Source organism: Arachis hypogaea, chromosome 6, assembly GCF_003086295.3.
Source record: "Arachis hypogaea cultivar Tifrunner chromosome 6, arahy.Tifrunner.gnm2.J5K5, whole genome shotgun sequence".
Taxonomy (NCBI): Eukaryota; Viridiplantae; Streptophyta; class Magnoliopsida; order Fabales; family Fabaceae; genus Arachis; species Arachis hypogaea.
Genome location: NC_092041.1, coordinates 98,820,972 through 98,837,655, shown reverse-complemented (window position 1 = coordinate 98,837,655; position 16,684 = coordinate 98,820,972). Strand labels below are relative to the sequence as shown.

General features: G+C 34.3%; 1 protein-coding gene across 1 annotated transcript; it reads right to left on the bottom strand.

Moving 5' to 3' along the window:
- Positions 1–1,636: 1,636 nt before the first annotated feature.
- LOC112697097 (histone-lysine N-methyltransferase, H3 lysine-9 specific SUVH4) lies at positions 1,637–15,494 on the bottom strand. The gene is made up of 16 exons (XM_025750104.3): positions 15,220–15,494; positions 14,485–15,097; positions 14,223–14,297; positions 13,607–13,669; positions 13,132–13,186; positions 12,837–12,946; positions 12,562–12,735; positions 10,395–10,520; positions 7,643–7,741; positions 4,330–4,379; positions 4,128–4,216; positions 3,634–3,793; positions 3,446–3,551; positions 3,169–3,351; positions 2,834–3,067; positions 1,637–2,033 (listed from the first exon to the last, which is right to left on the bottom strand). The coding sequence occupies exons 2-16, from the start codon at positions 15,013–15,015 to the stop codon at positions 1,920–1,922; spliced, it is 2,169 nt and encodes a 722-aa protein (XP_025605889.1). The 5' UTR covers positions 15,016–15,097; positions 15,220–15,494; the 3' UTR covers positions 1,637–1,919.
- Between the last annotated feature and the right edge of the window lie 1,190 nt (positions 15,495–16,684).

Below are 16,684 nucleotides of genomic sequence, written 5' to 3'. Positions count from 1 at the left end.
GAAGATATATAATAAAGCATTAGTATAGTTAAGTTCATCAGAAAGTGCCAGTATTAACCTATACCAATAGATTCTGAGTTCGGTTATTATATTATTAAATTTATCTTCTGTTTTAACTAAAGCAGATCAAATAATAATATAATAATATTATAGCAGGTAAAATAATAATATAATAATAATTTATATTTTTTTCTCTCGAGATTTGAGTCCGGTTTGCCAAAATGAATTTAACCACGAAAATCAAAATTTTAAAATTTCTTGCCGAAACGGTTCAAAAACTAGATTTTTCGCGACTGAGTCGACGAGCTTAGATCCATAGAGGTGCTTGCTTGTTGATGATGCAGTGGAGGTGCTTGCTTCACAAAACTCCGTCTCTTCAGAAAAAAGTCACGTCTTTTCGAAAACTAAGATGTTATATTGGGACCTAATTCTTGTGATTATAGGCTGGAAATTACTTCCCTCAATCCACATGGACTCTAAACATAAGTATGCTAAAATATATCTAATAACTAGTAAAAATATTTAATTTTGATAAATTTTTTGTATAAAATATTTTAAAGTCATACAATTACATGTTTTTTTTGAATAATTATTCATACTGTTAATATAAAAGATATATTTTTGTTAACGGTTACGTAATTGATTGTATGTGTAAAACTATTTTCTATTGACAATAAATAAAAATTAAATTTATTAGTAAAATCATAATTTGTTTAAAGAGATTTTTGTGACATTTCACATTCATTTAACTAATCCTTTACATAAAAAAAAAAATCCTAATATCTCAAAGTCCTTTCACTCATGTTAACAAAATCATTTTTAATTATATCCTTGTATACTTTGTATTCCATATTGTACTTGTCTCGATGCATGTTTTTTAAAACTTTCGAAATCTCCGCAAGGACGAATACGGAGGCGAGGAATAGGAATGGGGAGGGTTTGGGAACTCGGGGAAAGGAAACAAGGACTCTCCGCCCCCACATTCCATCAATGACATCACATGTGGAATAAATTGACAGTAACCTTGTGCCTAATGTTAGCAGGCCTTTTCCAAGGGTTCATGCCTCCCTTTTGTACAAACTGAGGCTGGAATTTTGACATGCTGCATAGGACACTAGCAAGAGAGCCAAGGTTAGGTTGGACTAAAGTTAAGTACAAGGGATAGGGGCTGAACCTGCCACCGTTTCTGAGTTTGAGTTGTGTCTTCAAGAATGTTGCTATATCTTCTTGGAGGTTCCACAAGAGATAGGCAACCCAAGTTATGTGCCAACTTCTTTGACCTCTTGGAACCCACTCAACATTTTTATTTCGTATTTATCTTAGTCTCATCATATAACCCACATTTTTCTGCTTGATGATGACCTGATGCTTCCAAAAATATTGAAACGAAGGAAGGAAACAAAAAAGACTTGCATCTGACTTTCACTAGCTTTCATGAATAACAACATTAAGTCATCCAACGGATTTTTCCTAATGAAATCTGCCAGTGTATATCATTAAGTATGAACACGGAAACCAAAGACCTAAATGCAAATTGCTATAAAATCTCAACTAAGCCATATCATATACCTTTTCAAGATCAATCTTGAAGGCCGCCATATTTTCACCTAACTGAATTTTATGTTCTGAAACTACATTTTACAATCATGAATGTAATTTTCCCTTTGATTCCTATTACTTGTAATATCCAGGCAGTACAATCAGAGCCTCAATGTCATTTTACTGGGCCTGGGATTTACATAAAAAAATTTACATTGCCGTTGTCATTCTCCTACAATTTGAAACCGATTTTTCCTACTGAGATCTGGCAGCCCAGGTTTTGGGAGCCAGTTACACAAACATATATGGCATCCACACTAGTTTTTCAAAATATACCAACATACAACATTTTAGCGCAATGGAGCATAAGCATACTAGCTTTAGAATAATCGCTTCCTGCAACCTGGAGCTCCACAGTAGCATGTCACTTGTTTGACCTTTCCATCGGGACCCAATACACTATCAAGCTCATAACCATAGTCATACGTCAGCTCCTGCAAGCAATTGGAGATTTAAAAAAATGTCATTAATGGTACCAATTTGAACAGACTAGAATAATTTAAACTGCAGTATTGTATCTCCAACATCCATGTCGTCAAACTGAATGGTTCTGATAGTGATAAACACAATTTACACATTGAAAAATAAGACTTATATCCTTTTAGATGCTTTCTCTGCTGACTATGGCTGGGGTAACTATGGGTAATTATGGTAATGATGGTCCAAATGCTAGGATGAAGATGCCAAGCCTGGTCACTATTTTCCTTCTAAACTCTTTCACAGCTTCAGTATTCACAGTCCAATATCATAATTGTTGTCATCTTTAATAACATGGATAAAATCACTCACAATACCCTCACAATAAACTTCAGATTATTACTGTTATCTGTTTTAACTACAACCAAAACTGACAACGATCATACTCAAACATGGATATAAACTTCAGATTAATACCATTATCAGTTCTAATAAAAACAATCATCAACTCGCGGTAACATAGAACTTATTTTATAATAACTATAGTAAAACAATGTTTATGATTAATGTGGAACAGTTTTAGCTTCATACTAAAATGAATGAATGAAACATAAAAGTTAACAATTTTAACAATATAAAGTGTTTATCTAAACTGACCTGATTGTGTACAGTAGGGATATCATAAAATAATATCAGCTATAACCATTGTTATCAAGTTATTAAATAACAAGAAAAGCTACACCAGCATGCGGACCAAAAAATCTTGGCAGGCATGTGTTGGAAATAAGTTTGTAAAAATGGAGGAAAAGGAATTTACCTGCAGTGGGGGTATGTTGTCAGCAGCAAACAGCACTACCCGTGCAAATTTCAAGTTATGGTGGGTGCTCAAGACACATTGAACAAACAAATTAGGCTCACAACAGTGGTTTATAAACCTAGCAATATTTCCAGTAGGTCCAGCATCGATACAGTATTCTGGTGCACCATCTGAACCATGGTCATCATATTTATCCAAAAGATTTGATGGAAATGTACCACTTTGCGATCGCCTCTGTCAAATTAAAAGTAGGCAAGAAGATAAGATCATAATACAGCTTAAGTGTCTGGAAAGTATAATTACATTAAAAGGTTCCATAGGATTCAATTTACTACCTCTCTTCCACCAAGACCCTTGATTGTCTGTAAGCAATCTATCTCAAAAATATAATTATTCTCTAATACACTGTCCATGTCTTCAGTCCTAGCAAGTATTCCTGTGTACTCACAAACTGGTGCACCAGCTGGTATAAAATCCCATGATCTAACAGCCCACCCTTTCTTTGCAGTACGGAAAACCTATTTGATGATTTGTTGAATGCACATTTAAGAAGTCCAGTACTTTAACAATTAATCATATGAAAGGATTAAGGAAACTAAAACAATATGCAACCTCCAGACGATATCGAATCCCTTTCTGTGAAGTCCGGTTCACACAAGTCTCATCACAGCCACAGTTGGGACCACATTCAAAGACAACATCTTTAGCTTCAACTAACCTGTCAGTCCAAAATAAAAGAAATAAATTCATATATAACACCAAACATAATTTAATTTGCATTTCACCGGTCTGGTTCAAACCTGCCACCATTTTGAGCTACGTAGGGAAATTCAGAGCCATTTCGCAATGCACATTCACATGTCGTAGAATCAATGCAGACACCCTTGCACTTGCATCCAGTGGCAGCCTTGGGAAACTTCACATTTTTTGCAACCTTAACAGAGTTGCAATACGTAAAACCTATAGTATAAAAAAGTTAACTAAATTGTCATGAAGCAAAACCGAGCACTGAAAACGCTTATTTGCAGTCTGGAATGATGAATACTTGATAGAATTTTAGATAATTAACATATAAATTAGTTTCAGAGCATACTAAATAAGATAAGAGGCAAGAAATTTTCAACAATATATACAGTTATACTTAAATACAAATAGGCATGACTAAAATTTCAAAGCAGAAGAATCATCCGATTGAGTCTGCCAAAATATATTCTCAACGTAAAATAAAGCAAAGAAAAAAATGTGTATAAGCATGAATTTGATAACCAAAAAATAAAAATTGATCTCGACTTGCCCGTTGGTGCAACAGGGGGATCATCAACCAAATTTGTAGCAGGAATTGGAATATTTTCTTGACCTCCAGTTATATCCTCACATACCAACCTAAGCAATGTATAAGTTGTTATATTATAAACAAGAATTCCATAACAAATCCCTTGCAAAATTGAAATAAAAAAGGCACAAAAAATATGTACTCATTTTTCTCCTTAAATTACCCTCGTATTTCTGCAGTAGACTGTGGTACACGTCCACGAGTGAAATAAACCTAACATTGCACAGAAAAGAAAATACCAGAAGGGATTCCATTACGATCTACACAATCATCTTTTCATGAAAGAAAAATATCATAAAGATGGAGAGCAAAATACAAGATGTGAATGTATGATCCCTGTAATACGAGCAAAATATTTTTTTTCAAGCAAAAAACCAACATATACAAATCAAAAATAAAAAATGTACATAAAAAAACAAAGAAGCATATTTTTCCAATTTCTCTTCACGATTAGAATATACACTAAAGATAAAAGGAATTTACAGCATATAGAGGCCAGACATCAGTTAGCCAAGAAACCAAACCAATATGACTAATCTAAGTTGCACGGAACACCCAATACAAATAAAAGATATGAAACAAGTATTGCAAAAAGTCAGCCAAAAGTCAATGCACAGCCATTCGAATAATCGATTTAAATTTAGGATTTTGAAATGGGATTTGAACATTCAAATGGGTTTACCAAAATTAAAAGAGTTTTCACTCAAAAAAACAATTTGAAGAGAGCTTTGAACTTTCATATGGCATCCAACAACAAAAGCAATTTGATTCTCTAACAATGTATTTCCTAAACCTCACTCAAGTGGCTATTGACTAGACAAATTTTATTAGCTAGTAATATTTAACTCTAAGGAGATAAAAGTCAATACCGATCTATCCATTGCTAAGGAGTTTACTGAATACCTTCAAAAGGTCAACTTTCATGACGCACCAATAGAAACTTCCTGAAGAGCTAAGTAAAACAATCAAAACCAAGTACCTCAGTCCATACTGCAAATAGCCTGGTAAATTTACCATACTTTAAAAGGTGACCTTTTTCATTAATGTGTCTATAAAGGTGACTTATTTCATCAGGGTATAAAAAGAGCCAATCAAAGCTTCTAGCAAATATCTAGAGTGGTTATCCTCCAAATTCAGCCTTCCCCTTTTCCAATTTTCGTCAATTAAACTTTTCCTCATTCTCCGGATTGCACCTCCAGAAAAGGTTTAGAATATCAATCGCCAACCATGGCCCACTTGAGCTTGTTCTTTGTCTCTAAGAGTCTAACTAAATTTTCTCTTTAGGTGTTCGTGTCACACTCAAATGGTCTTACCTCTGAATTATTACTATTCACTTCTTATTGTTGTTCTATATTCCAAGGGAGTGTCAAACACCATTGAAAGGATTGAGGGAATTTCTTTGGTGTGGACCTTGGGATGCAGCATTGGATCACGTGGAAAATTGGAAATTTTGTTGTCCTAAGATTGACGGTGGCATGGGTCTCGGCAATATTGTCGGTAACAACATTACTTTGGTGGCAAAATGACTATGGTATGTTCCCGTAAAAATGCAATCTCTTTGGTATCAAGTTATCAAGAGCAAATATGGTACAAACAAGAGTAGTAATGCTAATGTTGATACCCATTCTAGTCAATGGAAATTCATTTCACAAGGTTACACTACTTTTAGAAAGTTCTTTGCTTTATGTTGATACCTATATTGATCTTGAAGAATTAAAAGAGCTAGGTTCTGGAACCTTTGGAATTGTTTATCTTGGAAAGTGGAGGGGAACTGAGGTTACAATTAAGGGGAATAAAAAAAGTAGTTGCATCTCCAATAGATTATTCAAGCAAATAACGGATGGTAAGAGGATCTCTTCTCTGACTTGTCTTCCATGGCTAGGTCTGGCCAACGTCTTGTCTCTCTTCACTGCCTTTGTCTCTATTAATTTTGTCTATCACGGCAACGGTAATGGTGGTGGCGGTGGTGGAGATGGAGGTTGCAAGAAAGGGAGGCATGGTTTGGGAGGAAAAGGAAAGGTGGGGTTAGACTTGGAATTTGAAAAGTTGGATCAGGGTAATTTTAGAAATAAACATTATTAAAGTTTCAGTCTCCGTCGCCAAAAATTTGTCCCATGTGTCCTTACTTTCTAGAGGAACTGATGGGAGTGAAATTTTGTGCCCCAGGACTAAAATTTTAACTCCAAACTCTGACTACCAAACAAAGTAATGAGTCTTAGTCCCCCAATCCCACTCCCAGTACCTCAAAACAAAAGCTACCTAACAGAATTAATACTAATGAATTGTTGCAAGTTCAATAGCCACATAAGGATATCTACTTTGATGTGTTTGTAATACAAACGGGTAGCTTGGTGCACAAGCATCCCCAATAATGCAAGGCCCAAAGAAGGGCTGCATCAAAAAGGTGAAACGTATGCAACCTAACCTGAAATTACATCATTGCCCATTAGGTGTTCCCACAGCTTGAACCCCTAACATTGAGATCACTCAGAGACAACTCAACTCCTGATGTGTTTGTTATGTGTGGGGGAAATTCAAAGTCAAATTCACATCAATTTTTGCATTTCCCAAAAGCTGTATTCTTGTAGAACAATTTGTTTAGCATAGCTGATGCTTGTTGAGTGTGCCCTGGAGCCATATAACAATTTCTTGAGTCTATTTTTGTTGGGTGTGGTAGAGAGAAGAGGCAAAATTTGTGTCAATCTGAAAATTTTGCCATAATTTGGACTTATTTGGTTGGAGTGAAATGCACACACCTTCAATGGAAAATTTTTTACAAACATGATGTATGGGATAGAATTAGACGCCTAGTTTCTGGTTGGTGTAAAGATCATAATATTTAAAGGGAAAAGCAAGTAGAAAGATTGGAAAGCTATGCTTTATAGATAAATCTTGTGTTTTTTGCTTTTGCTTTGGTATAGGGGAAACCTTATCCCCCAGATTGTATAATCCTTCTCATCTTACTGAAATTATATATATAGCACACACACACAAAAAGTACACTAGAATTACAATTTACAACTAAAAAGATTGGGTCATGACAATACTCTGCAAAAGGTATTCAAGCTACTAAAAAAGGAAAATAAACTAACTTGACTTTGGTGAAAATGAAATGAATAGTGCACATGATATACATCAGCCGCAGAAAATTGCCAACTTGACTTTTAGCATTTTCTTTGCATGGAACATTGCAGGAAATAGTTGATCATGAAACCTCCAAGATGAGAAGGTAGATATATTTTGCTAGTTGCTACACATTTTCAAGTTAGTTGCAAGTTGCACTAGATTATTAAATGATTAACTAAATGTCAATCTTCATAATGTATTTTAATGAATAGATTATGCTCATACAACACTATAAAAGATTCCGCAACCTACTTCATGTTTAATTGGCAGCATGCTTACAAAAACCACATCTTCAACCAAACCAAGAGATGTATCAAGTATCATGGCAAATGAGCAGAAAATAGTAGCACCTGATTTGTGGTCATTAATGGCTGCCCTTCAATTCTCTTAAGTTGAAATTTGTAGACTGTAAATCCAGATATTCCCTTCTCTGCCCAATACTTGATCACCTGACACAACAGGGCAGAAATTTTAAATTTCACCTATAAAATAGAATGCTAATTGATCTCCATCTTTCATGTCTCACTAGTTAAAATAATCAATTAATAGCCATATGTAAATGCCATTTAATTTAATACAATCATAAAAGTAAAGCATACAAGACATAAATTAGAAACTTTGAAATATGGCAAATATCAGAAGGAATTTTAAAAAGGATGCACTCCTCTTGAAACTAAAGTTGCTTACAGATTAACTTAAAAATAAATTATGTAAAGAAAACAATTTCAAGAGATTTTCTTGGTAGTTGACTATTTAAATCTTATAGTATATAATTTATTTATCCAGTTGTTATATGGATCTTTCCAAAAGTATGGGCAATACAACAAATCATGTATATTATATGCACCTTATGATTTTACTCAATCTCAAATATAGTCTCCTTCCAACATGGCGAACATGATTGGAACTAAAGTTTGTAGGTTCAAAGACCATATAAAGCTATCTCCCCTGATTTGCATGTTAGGAGTGGGGCAAAATAAAAATCAAATTCAAATCAACTCTTACATTGTCATTTGTTTGTGTTTCTATTTAAAACCTCTTCTTGTATATTTTGAAGAATGTTAGGCCTGTCCTACAACCATGGTTAACTTCATCCTCTTGACTAGGTTTGATTATTTTTTGAAGTAGGAAAGAGGAAAATTCATTCTGGCACTATGCAACATACACTATTTGAACTATTTGGTTGATGCACACTGCACACACCTTCAATGACAAATTTTCTAACAAGCAAGTTTTATTGGATAGGACTAGGCATCTAACATCTACTTTGGATAAAGCTCATGATCATTATAAAGGGCTTTACCATTAAAATTTGTTAAGAAATCAGAAAGCTACGATTTATAAATTACTCTGTTAGTTGCCTTTTGCTCCCGTATAACAAAAACACACCCCCTTCCTATATATTATTCTCTCCATCTTAACAAAATTCTTCGTTTATAAAAAATAAAGGAATTTTTTGTGGTAAGTGGTAAGATGTGAAATTTAACTGTTTTTCGAAATTTCATTGATGTGTGCGGACTCATAAAATATATGAAACTGGTGCCCCCTAGATGTCAAATTATAGTTAAGTATATGGTTTAAAAAAATCATTTAAAACAACTTGATTTTGGATAAACCAAATTGATTGTACCCTTATTAACACTTCTTTCCATACAATTAGTAGTGGGGGGGAAAACCCTAATACCATGTTTTTTGGAACTTACATTCACAATTTGAAAACGTCAGACATAAGTCAAAACACATTAGGATTGATGAATCAAGCAAGTCTTCTTGCCACAAAAACATTTCTAACAGTCAAAATGCACAAGATATCTACTATGCCAGGAAAAAAAAAGTATATATTTTGTTCTAAAGGTTTTCAGCATTTTTAAAATTGCCCTTAACATTTAATTTGATTCAATTTTATCCTTACCGTCAATTTTTCGACAGTTAACTCTGATTTAATATTTTCTTTTCCAATTTTACCTTCTTAAATCTAATCCTAAACAATAATCCCAATTCCCCCAAGACAGAACCATTCAACCTCCATAGCTCGACCTTCCATCCCCACCAACTGTTGCACCCTTCACCTCACCTCACCATTGCCATCGCAGTTGCTTCAACTCACTAGTCAACACTGCCATCACAACACCACCACCACCCGCACTCATCGCTGCACCCATCATCATCGTCGTCTTCATCAACACCCCACCCCACCCATCATCAGCGCCTCCTTCACTCTCTCCCACTGCCGCCTCTCCTCCCCAACCCAACAACTACCACCACTCATGCCTCACAACCTCACCCGACAAACACAACCACAACAACATGAATATCACCACCATCTCTCCCACCACCACCAACAGCAACAACATAACAGAACCAGAATCAAAATCAGTGACAAAAAAATAAGAGATCAAAGACAGACTCCAAGCAGGGCAAAGAGAAAGAGGGATAGAGAAAGCGGCAAATGGCGGCAAAGCAAACGCAGAGGCGAACATTGCTGGAGAAGACAAAGACACGAAAGTTGCAGCAGAGTCTAACTTTGTCAGAGGCAATAGAGTCAAACAGAGGCAGAAGGCCAGAAGCTAGGTGAACACTGAACAGTGTATGCAGAGGCAAATGACAGAGGTAGAAGCATTGGGAAGCTCGCCGTCGTTTGTGGCGACGGTGACAGAGGGGAGGAGAGGAAGTGATATGTTTATAGATATTTTAGTTCCTGAAATTTTAATAACATATAAGGGGCTTGATCGTGGACGGAGCCTAATGGATAAGACTTTGTTGTTGTTGTTGTTGTTGTTGTTGTTGTAGTTGTATAAAGGATTTGATTATAAGAATTTTAAACTAAATGGAATTCAGTTGAAAATTATCTGTAAAATGTAAGAATTAAAATACCAATCATTATGTTTTAATTATAAGAACCTAATTGAACTCGAAATTCTTGTTAAATCTCAGGACAAACAAAGTTCGAGTGAAATTATACACCATTATATGTAGTTAAACTTCTTAATATTTAAAGATGAGGTCATGAGGAACCAATATAATAGGCATGCTACATAAATGTTCACCAAAATAGTGACAAATTCTTACTCAAACAAATTAGTGAGATTCTTTAAGAGTTACCTTGTACAAGCCATCATATGTATAGATTTTAGTAGCACCATTTGAAGATTTACCGTTTGAAGATTTACCGTTTGAAGATTTATGACCACGGATCACTCTAACAGGCACATCTTGCTCTATGCAATTCTACAATGAAATACAAAAAAAATGTCAACTTCGCATGAACAAAAGAACAATATAAACAAGAACAATGCAAATGATAACACACCACATACCACTCAACACACACACAAAGGCAACCTAATGCATGAAGCTTCAACTTAGTGGGATTACACAAAGAGGACAACATCTATCCCCATATCCAATTTACCCATTGTGGTTGGAGGCTTTGCAATACTATTGGACGATAACTACGATGAACCCATCTTCAGGAGAAAAGAGCAACTTACCTCACAAGTTAAGGGTTATGTTCAATTATGAACTTTAGTCTTCATTTTGAAAAAAAACAAACTCCTTTACCTTCCCAGATGTGCAATTCAACCCACCTAATATTTGAATGATAAGGAAACTAGATTGCATTTAATATAATTTACATATCAGGGTGCACATGATTTAAATGAATTGTTAGGAAGTCCAAAGCATCAATTAATACCATTCTTATAAATTCAAAGGCAGAAGTGCACATAGCTTATAAGTCAACGGCTGAAGTGGCTTCTTCCCTTGAACTTCTACTAACATTCACAATTCAAAATAGGGGAGGGGAGGGGGGGAAGAAATATGCAATATTGTTTAACTACCGGTCCCACCTAATGAGATTAGGATAGTTAAACCATGTGATTATGGTATGGTATTGTTTTTGTTTTTCACCCTTGTTCTAAAATAAGGGCTCTCTTGCATCACTAAAATTTTATATAGTGTAACTCAAGCATTGTTGCTAATTCTAAAAGGCAGACTACTGCAAAGCACCCTACATTATGCAGGGTCCGTGGAAAGGTCACACCCAAATCTAAAAGGGTCTATACATGTAGCCAAACCTGATACAAGCATCAATGATTGATTCCACAACTTGAACCTATGGCCTTGAAAAAACTCAACGGTTGTTCCAAAGTTTCCTTCCAAAGTAGTCATAATGGAATGGACAAAAATAAAGAACAAAGTCATGAGGGAGAAATTTAGAGTAGAACCTATGGTTGAAAAGATGGTGGAATTTCACCTTTGATGATTTAGAGTTTGGAAAGTTTTGGAGAATAACAACAGAGCATCTAATCAAGAGGAGGATGGATGAGTTGGAACTTGGAATGGGTTGAGTTCAGACGTGATTCATGATAAGGTGCATAAACGTTATTGAATCATGTAACCAATCCCACTTAGTAAAATAAGGCTTTGTAGTTGTTTCTATACAAATGCAATGAGCTTTCAATTTTCTAACCTCTCATTTATTTCCCAATAATGATAGACGAACAATTAAAAGAGTATAGTTAGGTAGCATTTGTTTGCAGAACAGGACTGGAACTCAATAAGGACACAGGAAACTGAAACTTTTTGGAATAAACACTAAAACTTCAATAACATTTCTTCTCAAAAATACCCCAATTAACCTTTAAAATTCCAAATCTACATTTAATTACCATATTTATCTTAAATTAAATATAATACTAAGGCATAACTCAGTCTAGTAGATTTTACACCAAACACTAGAAAATTAATTTAGTCTCTATCTCTCAGTCTCAATCTTCTTTCCAAACGCAGCCTTATAGACACAGAGAAAAAGGTATCCGTGTGGGACATCCTTATCTGTAGGATGATTGCAGTCAAAATGGTGGCAGCCTTTGACAAGGGGTTGGAGCTGTTTTTTTTATTTATATTTTACCGTAGTGCTGGTTCATGTTGGTTCCTTCCATACTCTATGTACTACACTATACATTAACAAAGCCAACACCCCCCCCCCCCAAAAAAAAAAAAAGAGAGAGCCCTTTCCTTCAATGCCCTTCTTTTTTTAGGGTAAAGGAATAATTTCATTAAGTCGAGTAGGATAACACAAACTGGAAACTGGGGATAAGAGTTCCCCTATACAAAAGCAAAGCAAACAAAACATTTATATAAGGTATAGCCTTCCATACCCTTCCTCTAACAAAGCCAAATAAAATAAACAAATCAACCACATAGAAGAAACAAGAAATTACCATGGGTTAAATGTTCCAAGAGATTTAAAAAAAAAAAAGCACACCTTGAGTGCTAAGTTACCCCGCTCCAACTTTTGGTCGTTGATTTGGCGCTTATCACCTGTCAAGTTATGCCCACCTTGACCAGTATACACAACATCATCAGCATTATCAACATCATCTTCATACTGGCCCGACAAAACAATGGCCACGGCAATAGGGTATTCATAAATGCTGTTCTGTGGCAACCAAGAGGTGAAAACAAAACAAAACATAAGGTGTGTGTAACCTTCATATTCTACACACAAACAAAGAGAACAGCACAATGAAAATAAAGTACCACTTTGCCATAGGATTTGCCCATATAATCAATCCCATTTAACCAATGACTATGAAAACCAACAGCAACCATTTCACCTCGAGAAAAGAACTGATGTCCAGCTTCAATACCTGACATTAATAGAAAAGTTCAACCCATATCAAAATAAGGAAGTAATCACAATAGGAAATTATGATAATCAATGACTTATAAGAAATAACTCCTACCTGGTTTGATACATAGAAAATAAAAAATAACACTGTTATTATGGCAAATGACAAAAGACATGAAAACACAAGAAGACAAAACCACAAACCTGGAAGGTCACCAATTCTTTTCTCGGGGTACAAAATCTCATTATTCGTCATCATCTGCCGAAAATCCCAATTTTCAAGGTAATGTCAAAAAATAAGATGTAGGATTGCACAGTAAAATTTAATCAATATCGTTTAATCAAAACCAAGCATCGTTCCAACTTAGTAATAAAACCCAACATGATAAATCACTTGGAGAAAGAAAACAACTTTTGGCATCTATAATGCAGAAAAGGGGGAAGAGGCACTAGAAATAAAAGAACTGGAACCATATAAGGCAACAATTTAAATAAAATGAAAAAACGAAAAACACAACTACTACAAACAAGAGACGAATAAAAGCTAGCTCTAATGCCATGTTATTGATGAAATCAAGAAGGCAATTTTTATACTAGATCATCATATTTCAATATAATGTCATTATACTTAAATTAAGATGTCAATAAAAAACAATCAAGTCACTGAATTCTGACTTACCATGGATAGTGCCTTTAGATCAGGTCGCTGATGAGTTTTCTTAACTTCAAGTGGTCCCGCTTTCTATACAGATAAACATGTCAAATTTATCACATTAAAAGAATTCAGTAAAGCATTCAGATTTAATTAAGTATACCAGGAATAGGACAATGATAAAGTAAACCCTCAAATTGATCCATGGAATTCTGATGTTTAAAAGATTACCATTCTCATTTTAGTGAGCAACACTTTTTTTGGTCAAATAAGTTTATTCCTGTTAGAAAAATCAGTCACTAGTATCATATTCAAATTATTCTCTAACATATTGAATTTAACTTAGAAAAATGCTAGGGGACCATCAGAAATTGTTTTTTGCCATCACTTAGTCATCAACTCAATCCCTTTAGTCTAGTTCCTTTAGTCTAGTAATTCAACAACATATTTTATACCATACTTTTAAACATTGATTACTAATTAATGGCTAAAAACAATAAATTCTACTATCCCTCTAGCATTCCTCTTTAACTTAAAGGACTATTGTTATCATTGTTTGCAAACAACCTATGTCCGCCATGAAACCAGGGACTCAGATAGATAAGAGAATCCACAAGTAACAAGTGATTAACGAGAATCCAACCTTCGATTTTGAAGACTTTGACTTCTTAGCAGCTTCAGATTCAGCCTTCGCTTTCCCACACCTCTTCTCTTCCTCCTGTAAATACCAAAAAGATGCTCAAACAAGAGCTATTACCACTGACTATTCCTCTAACAAACTAAAATGAAAGCAGCTACAAGCAAATTATAATATTTCTACCGGAATTCACCATTACCCACACAAATGCAAACAACAGAGAAGCAACAAAATCAGCAGCAGCAAATTCAGAACCAATAGAACTAACCTGAACAAAATGAAGGTAATGCTTGTTGTAGACCCTAATAGTCTCCTTCACCCTTAAGGCAGCTCCTTTATTTTCAGCAGAATTAGCCACAGCATTCTCAGAATCCCCTACTCCATTTTGATCCTGCATAAACGGGCGCCTATTCGGCTTCTTCGCCAAGGAAGAAGCAACACCTCCCTCTCCCTCGCCAACACCATCCTCGTTTCCGCTGCCATTGTTCCCCTTCTTTGGGGAAGCAACGCCAACAACAACCTCTCCCTCTCCCAAGTACTCCCCATTCCTCACGCGCTTCTTGCTCCACTTCTTCGCCACTTTCACACGTTTCTCCTCTTTTTCTTTCTCTTCTTCTACTACCACCGCTCCACGGCGAGCATGAAGCTCCTCCTCGGCCTTCTGCTTCGCCGCTTGGATTCTCGCACTGGCTCTGCGCTGCACCGACATGTCCTTCGCCACGTTCTTCTTCTCTACCGTTTCGTCACTGTTCCTCGCCGGCATTTCGAAATCAGAGCTCTTTTCCGTCTTCGGAACCATCGAATATTGAGAATAAACGCCGCCGAGCACGATTGAGTTCTGAATAAGCGCAACTGCACCTTCAACCTGCAAGCATGCAAATCTGCAAGACAGAAATGAAAACGAGAAAAACTAAAATCAATACCGAAATGCAAGAAACTCAGAGCAGTGATCGAGAAGATAAACACCGAAACCATTGAAGATTTTACGAAATGAGCGAAAAACCTCGAAGTGTAGCTTGGATTAGAAGCTCCTAGGGTTTGGGGAGAAGGAAAGAGAGAATGCAGAGAGAGTGTTGTCAAGGGAGAGAGAAAACGAGAAGACGCAATGTTTCGTCCCGTGTTATTAATAATAGGCTCCACTGTCCGAGAACTAGAGTGGACTGTGGACTCTTGAAATTCTTTTTCAAATTAATTTTATTTGTTTTTTTTTTTCTTTTGGTTATTTTTCTTTTGGTTGCCTTTTGGATTCCCGCTTCGGACTTTGATTTCCCTCCTCGTAAGCACACACGAATGGTAACGCGTGTTTGAAATATACGATTCGGAAATAATAAGACAAAATGATTCAATATTTATTATTGTTTTTGTTTTTGTTATTACTTATTACTTATTACATTACATTTAGCGTAAAACAACAAAAATGCATTAGAATTATTTTATCACTGATAAAAATATTTTGAATTTTATTATTAGTAAAAATATTCGTAAATAATTTAAAAATATCAGTCATTGTCAAAGACATGCTTTTTTAATAAAAAAAAAATGTGACTGACTAACAGAATATTTTATATAATAAATGAGATTCTGATATTCTCTAATTGACACATTATTCTTTTTTTATTAATATAAAATATTTCAGTTTATAAAAGTGTATTTTTATTATATTTTTAAATAATTTAAAGATATTTTTATTAATAATAAATTTTAAAAATATTTTTATTAATAACAAAATAATTCAAGTACATTCTTATTAGTTTACCCTATTATATTATATTAATCTTTTAGTTACTCCAATGTTCTTAGAAAATTGTTAACAAATTAATTTTTTATATATTATTAGATAATAAAATTAATTGTACAAGCATTTAGCATATGAATAAACTTTTTTAAATATTTTATTTGAAAATATCGCATTTGAAAAACACTCTAGATATTCATCTTTCTATCAAAAATATATTAATCTTAAATCATAAAATTAAATACATATTAATTGTTAAAAGTAAAAAAAAAAAACACATTAATCAACTTTCTTTATATGTTCCAATCTTAGAGATATTTATCTACTTTTTATTTCTATATTTTTAAAATATCAAAAAATTGTTTATTATCAATATTAGATATTTCTCTTTCTTCTTCTAAAATGAGAAAATTAATCAAGTAAAAAAGTGAAGATTACCCTTAAACTAAGATAGTGAAAATTATAAATTTAATAGTAATTAACTACTTACTTTAATATTTTACAATTCTTCTCATGTTAAAAAAAATTTCTCTTTTTTTATATGTATGTCACTAAACATTATGCAACCACACATTTTGCATTTGATTACGAAATTAACTTTTTCTGATCAAAACTAATTTTAATAGGAGAAACACTCATAAATAAATAATATGCTTTATTATTTCAACAAATTATTGAGATATTTTATTAATCTCTTTTATGATTTAGAGTTGATTATTAAAATACATATATA

Bases quoted from the DNA above. Each gene is read 5' to 3' on its own strand.
- LOC112697097 (XM_025750104.3), bottom strand. From the start codon at position 15,015: ATGGTTCCGAAGACGGAAAAGAGCTCTGATTTCGAAATGCCGGCGAGG. The intron at 10,521-12,561 runs GTGTGCTTTTTT...ATTTCATTGTAG, and splicing joins GGGGTAACTTAGCACTCAAG to AATTGCATAGAGCAAGATGT. The intron at 4,217-4,329 runs GTAATTTAAGGA...TACATTGCTTAG, and splicing joins TCTACTGCAGAAATACGAGG to GTTGGTATGTGAGGATATAA.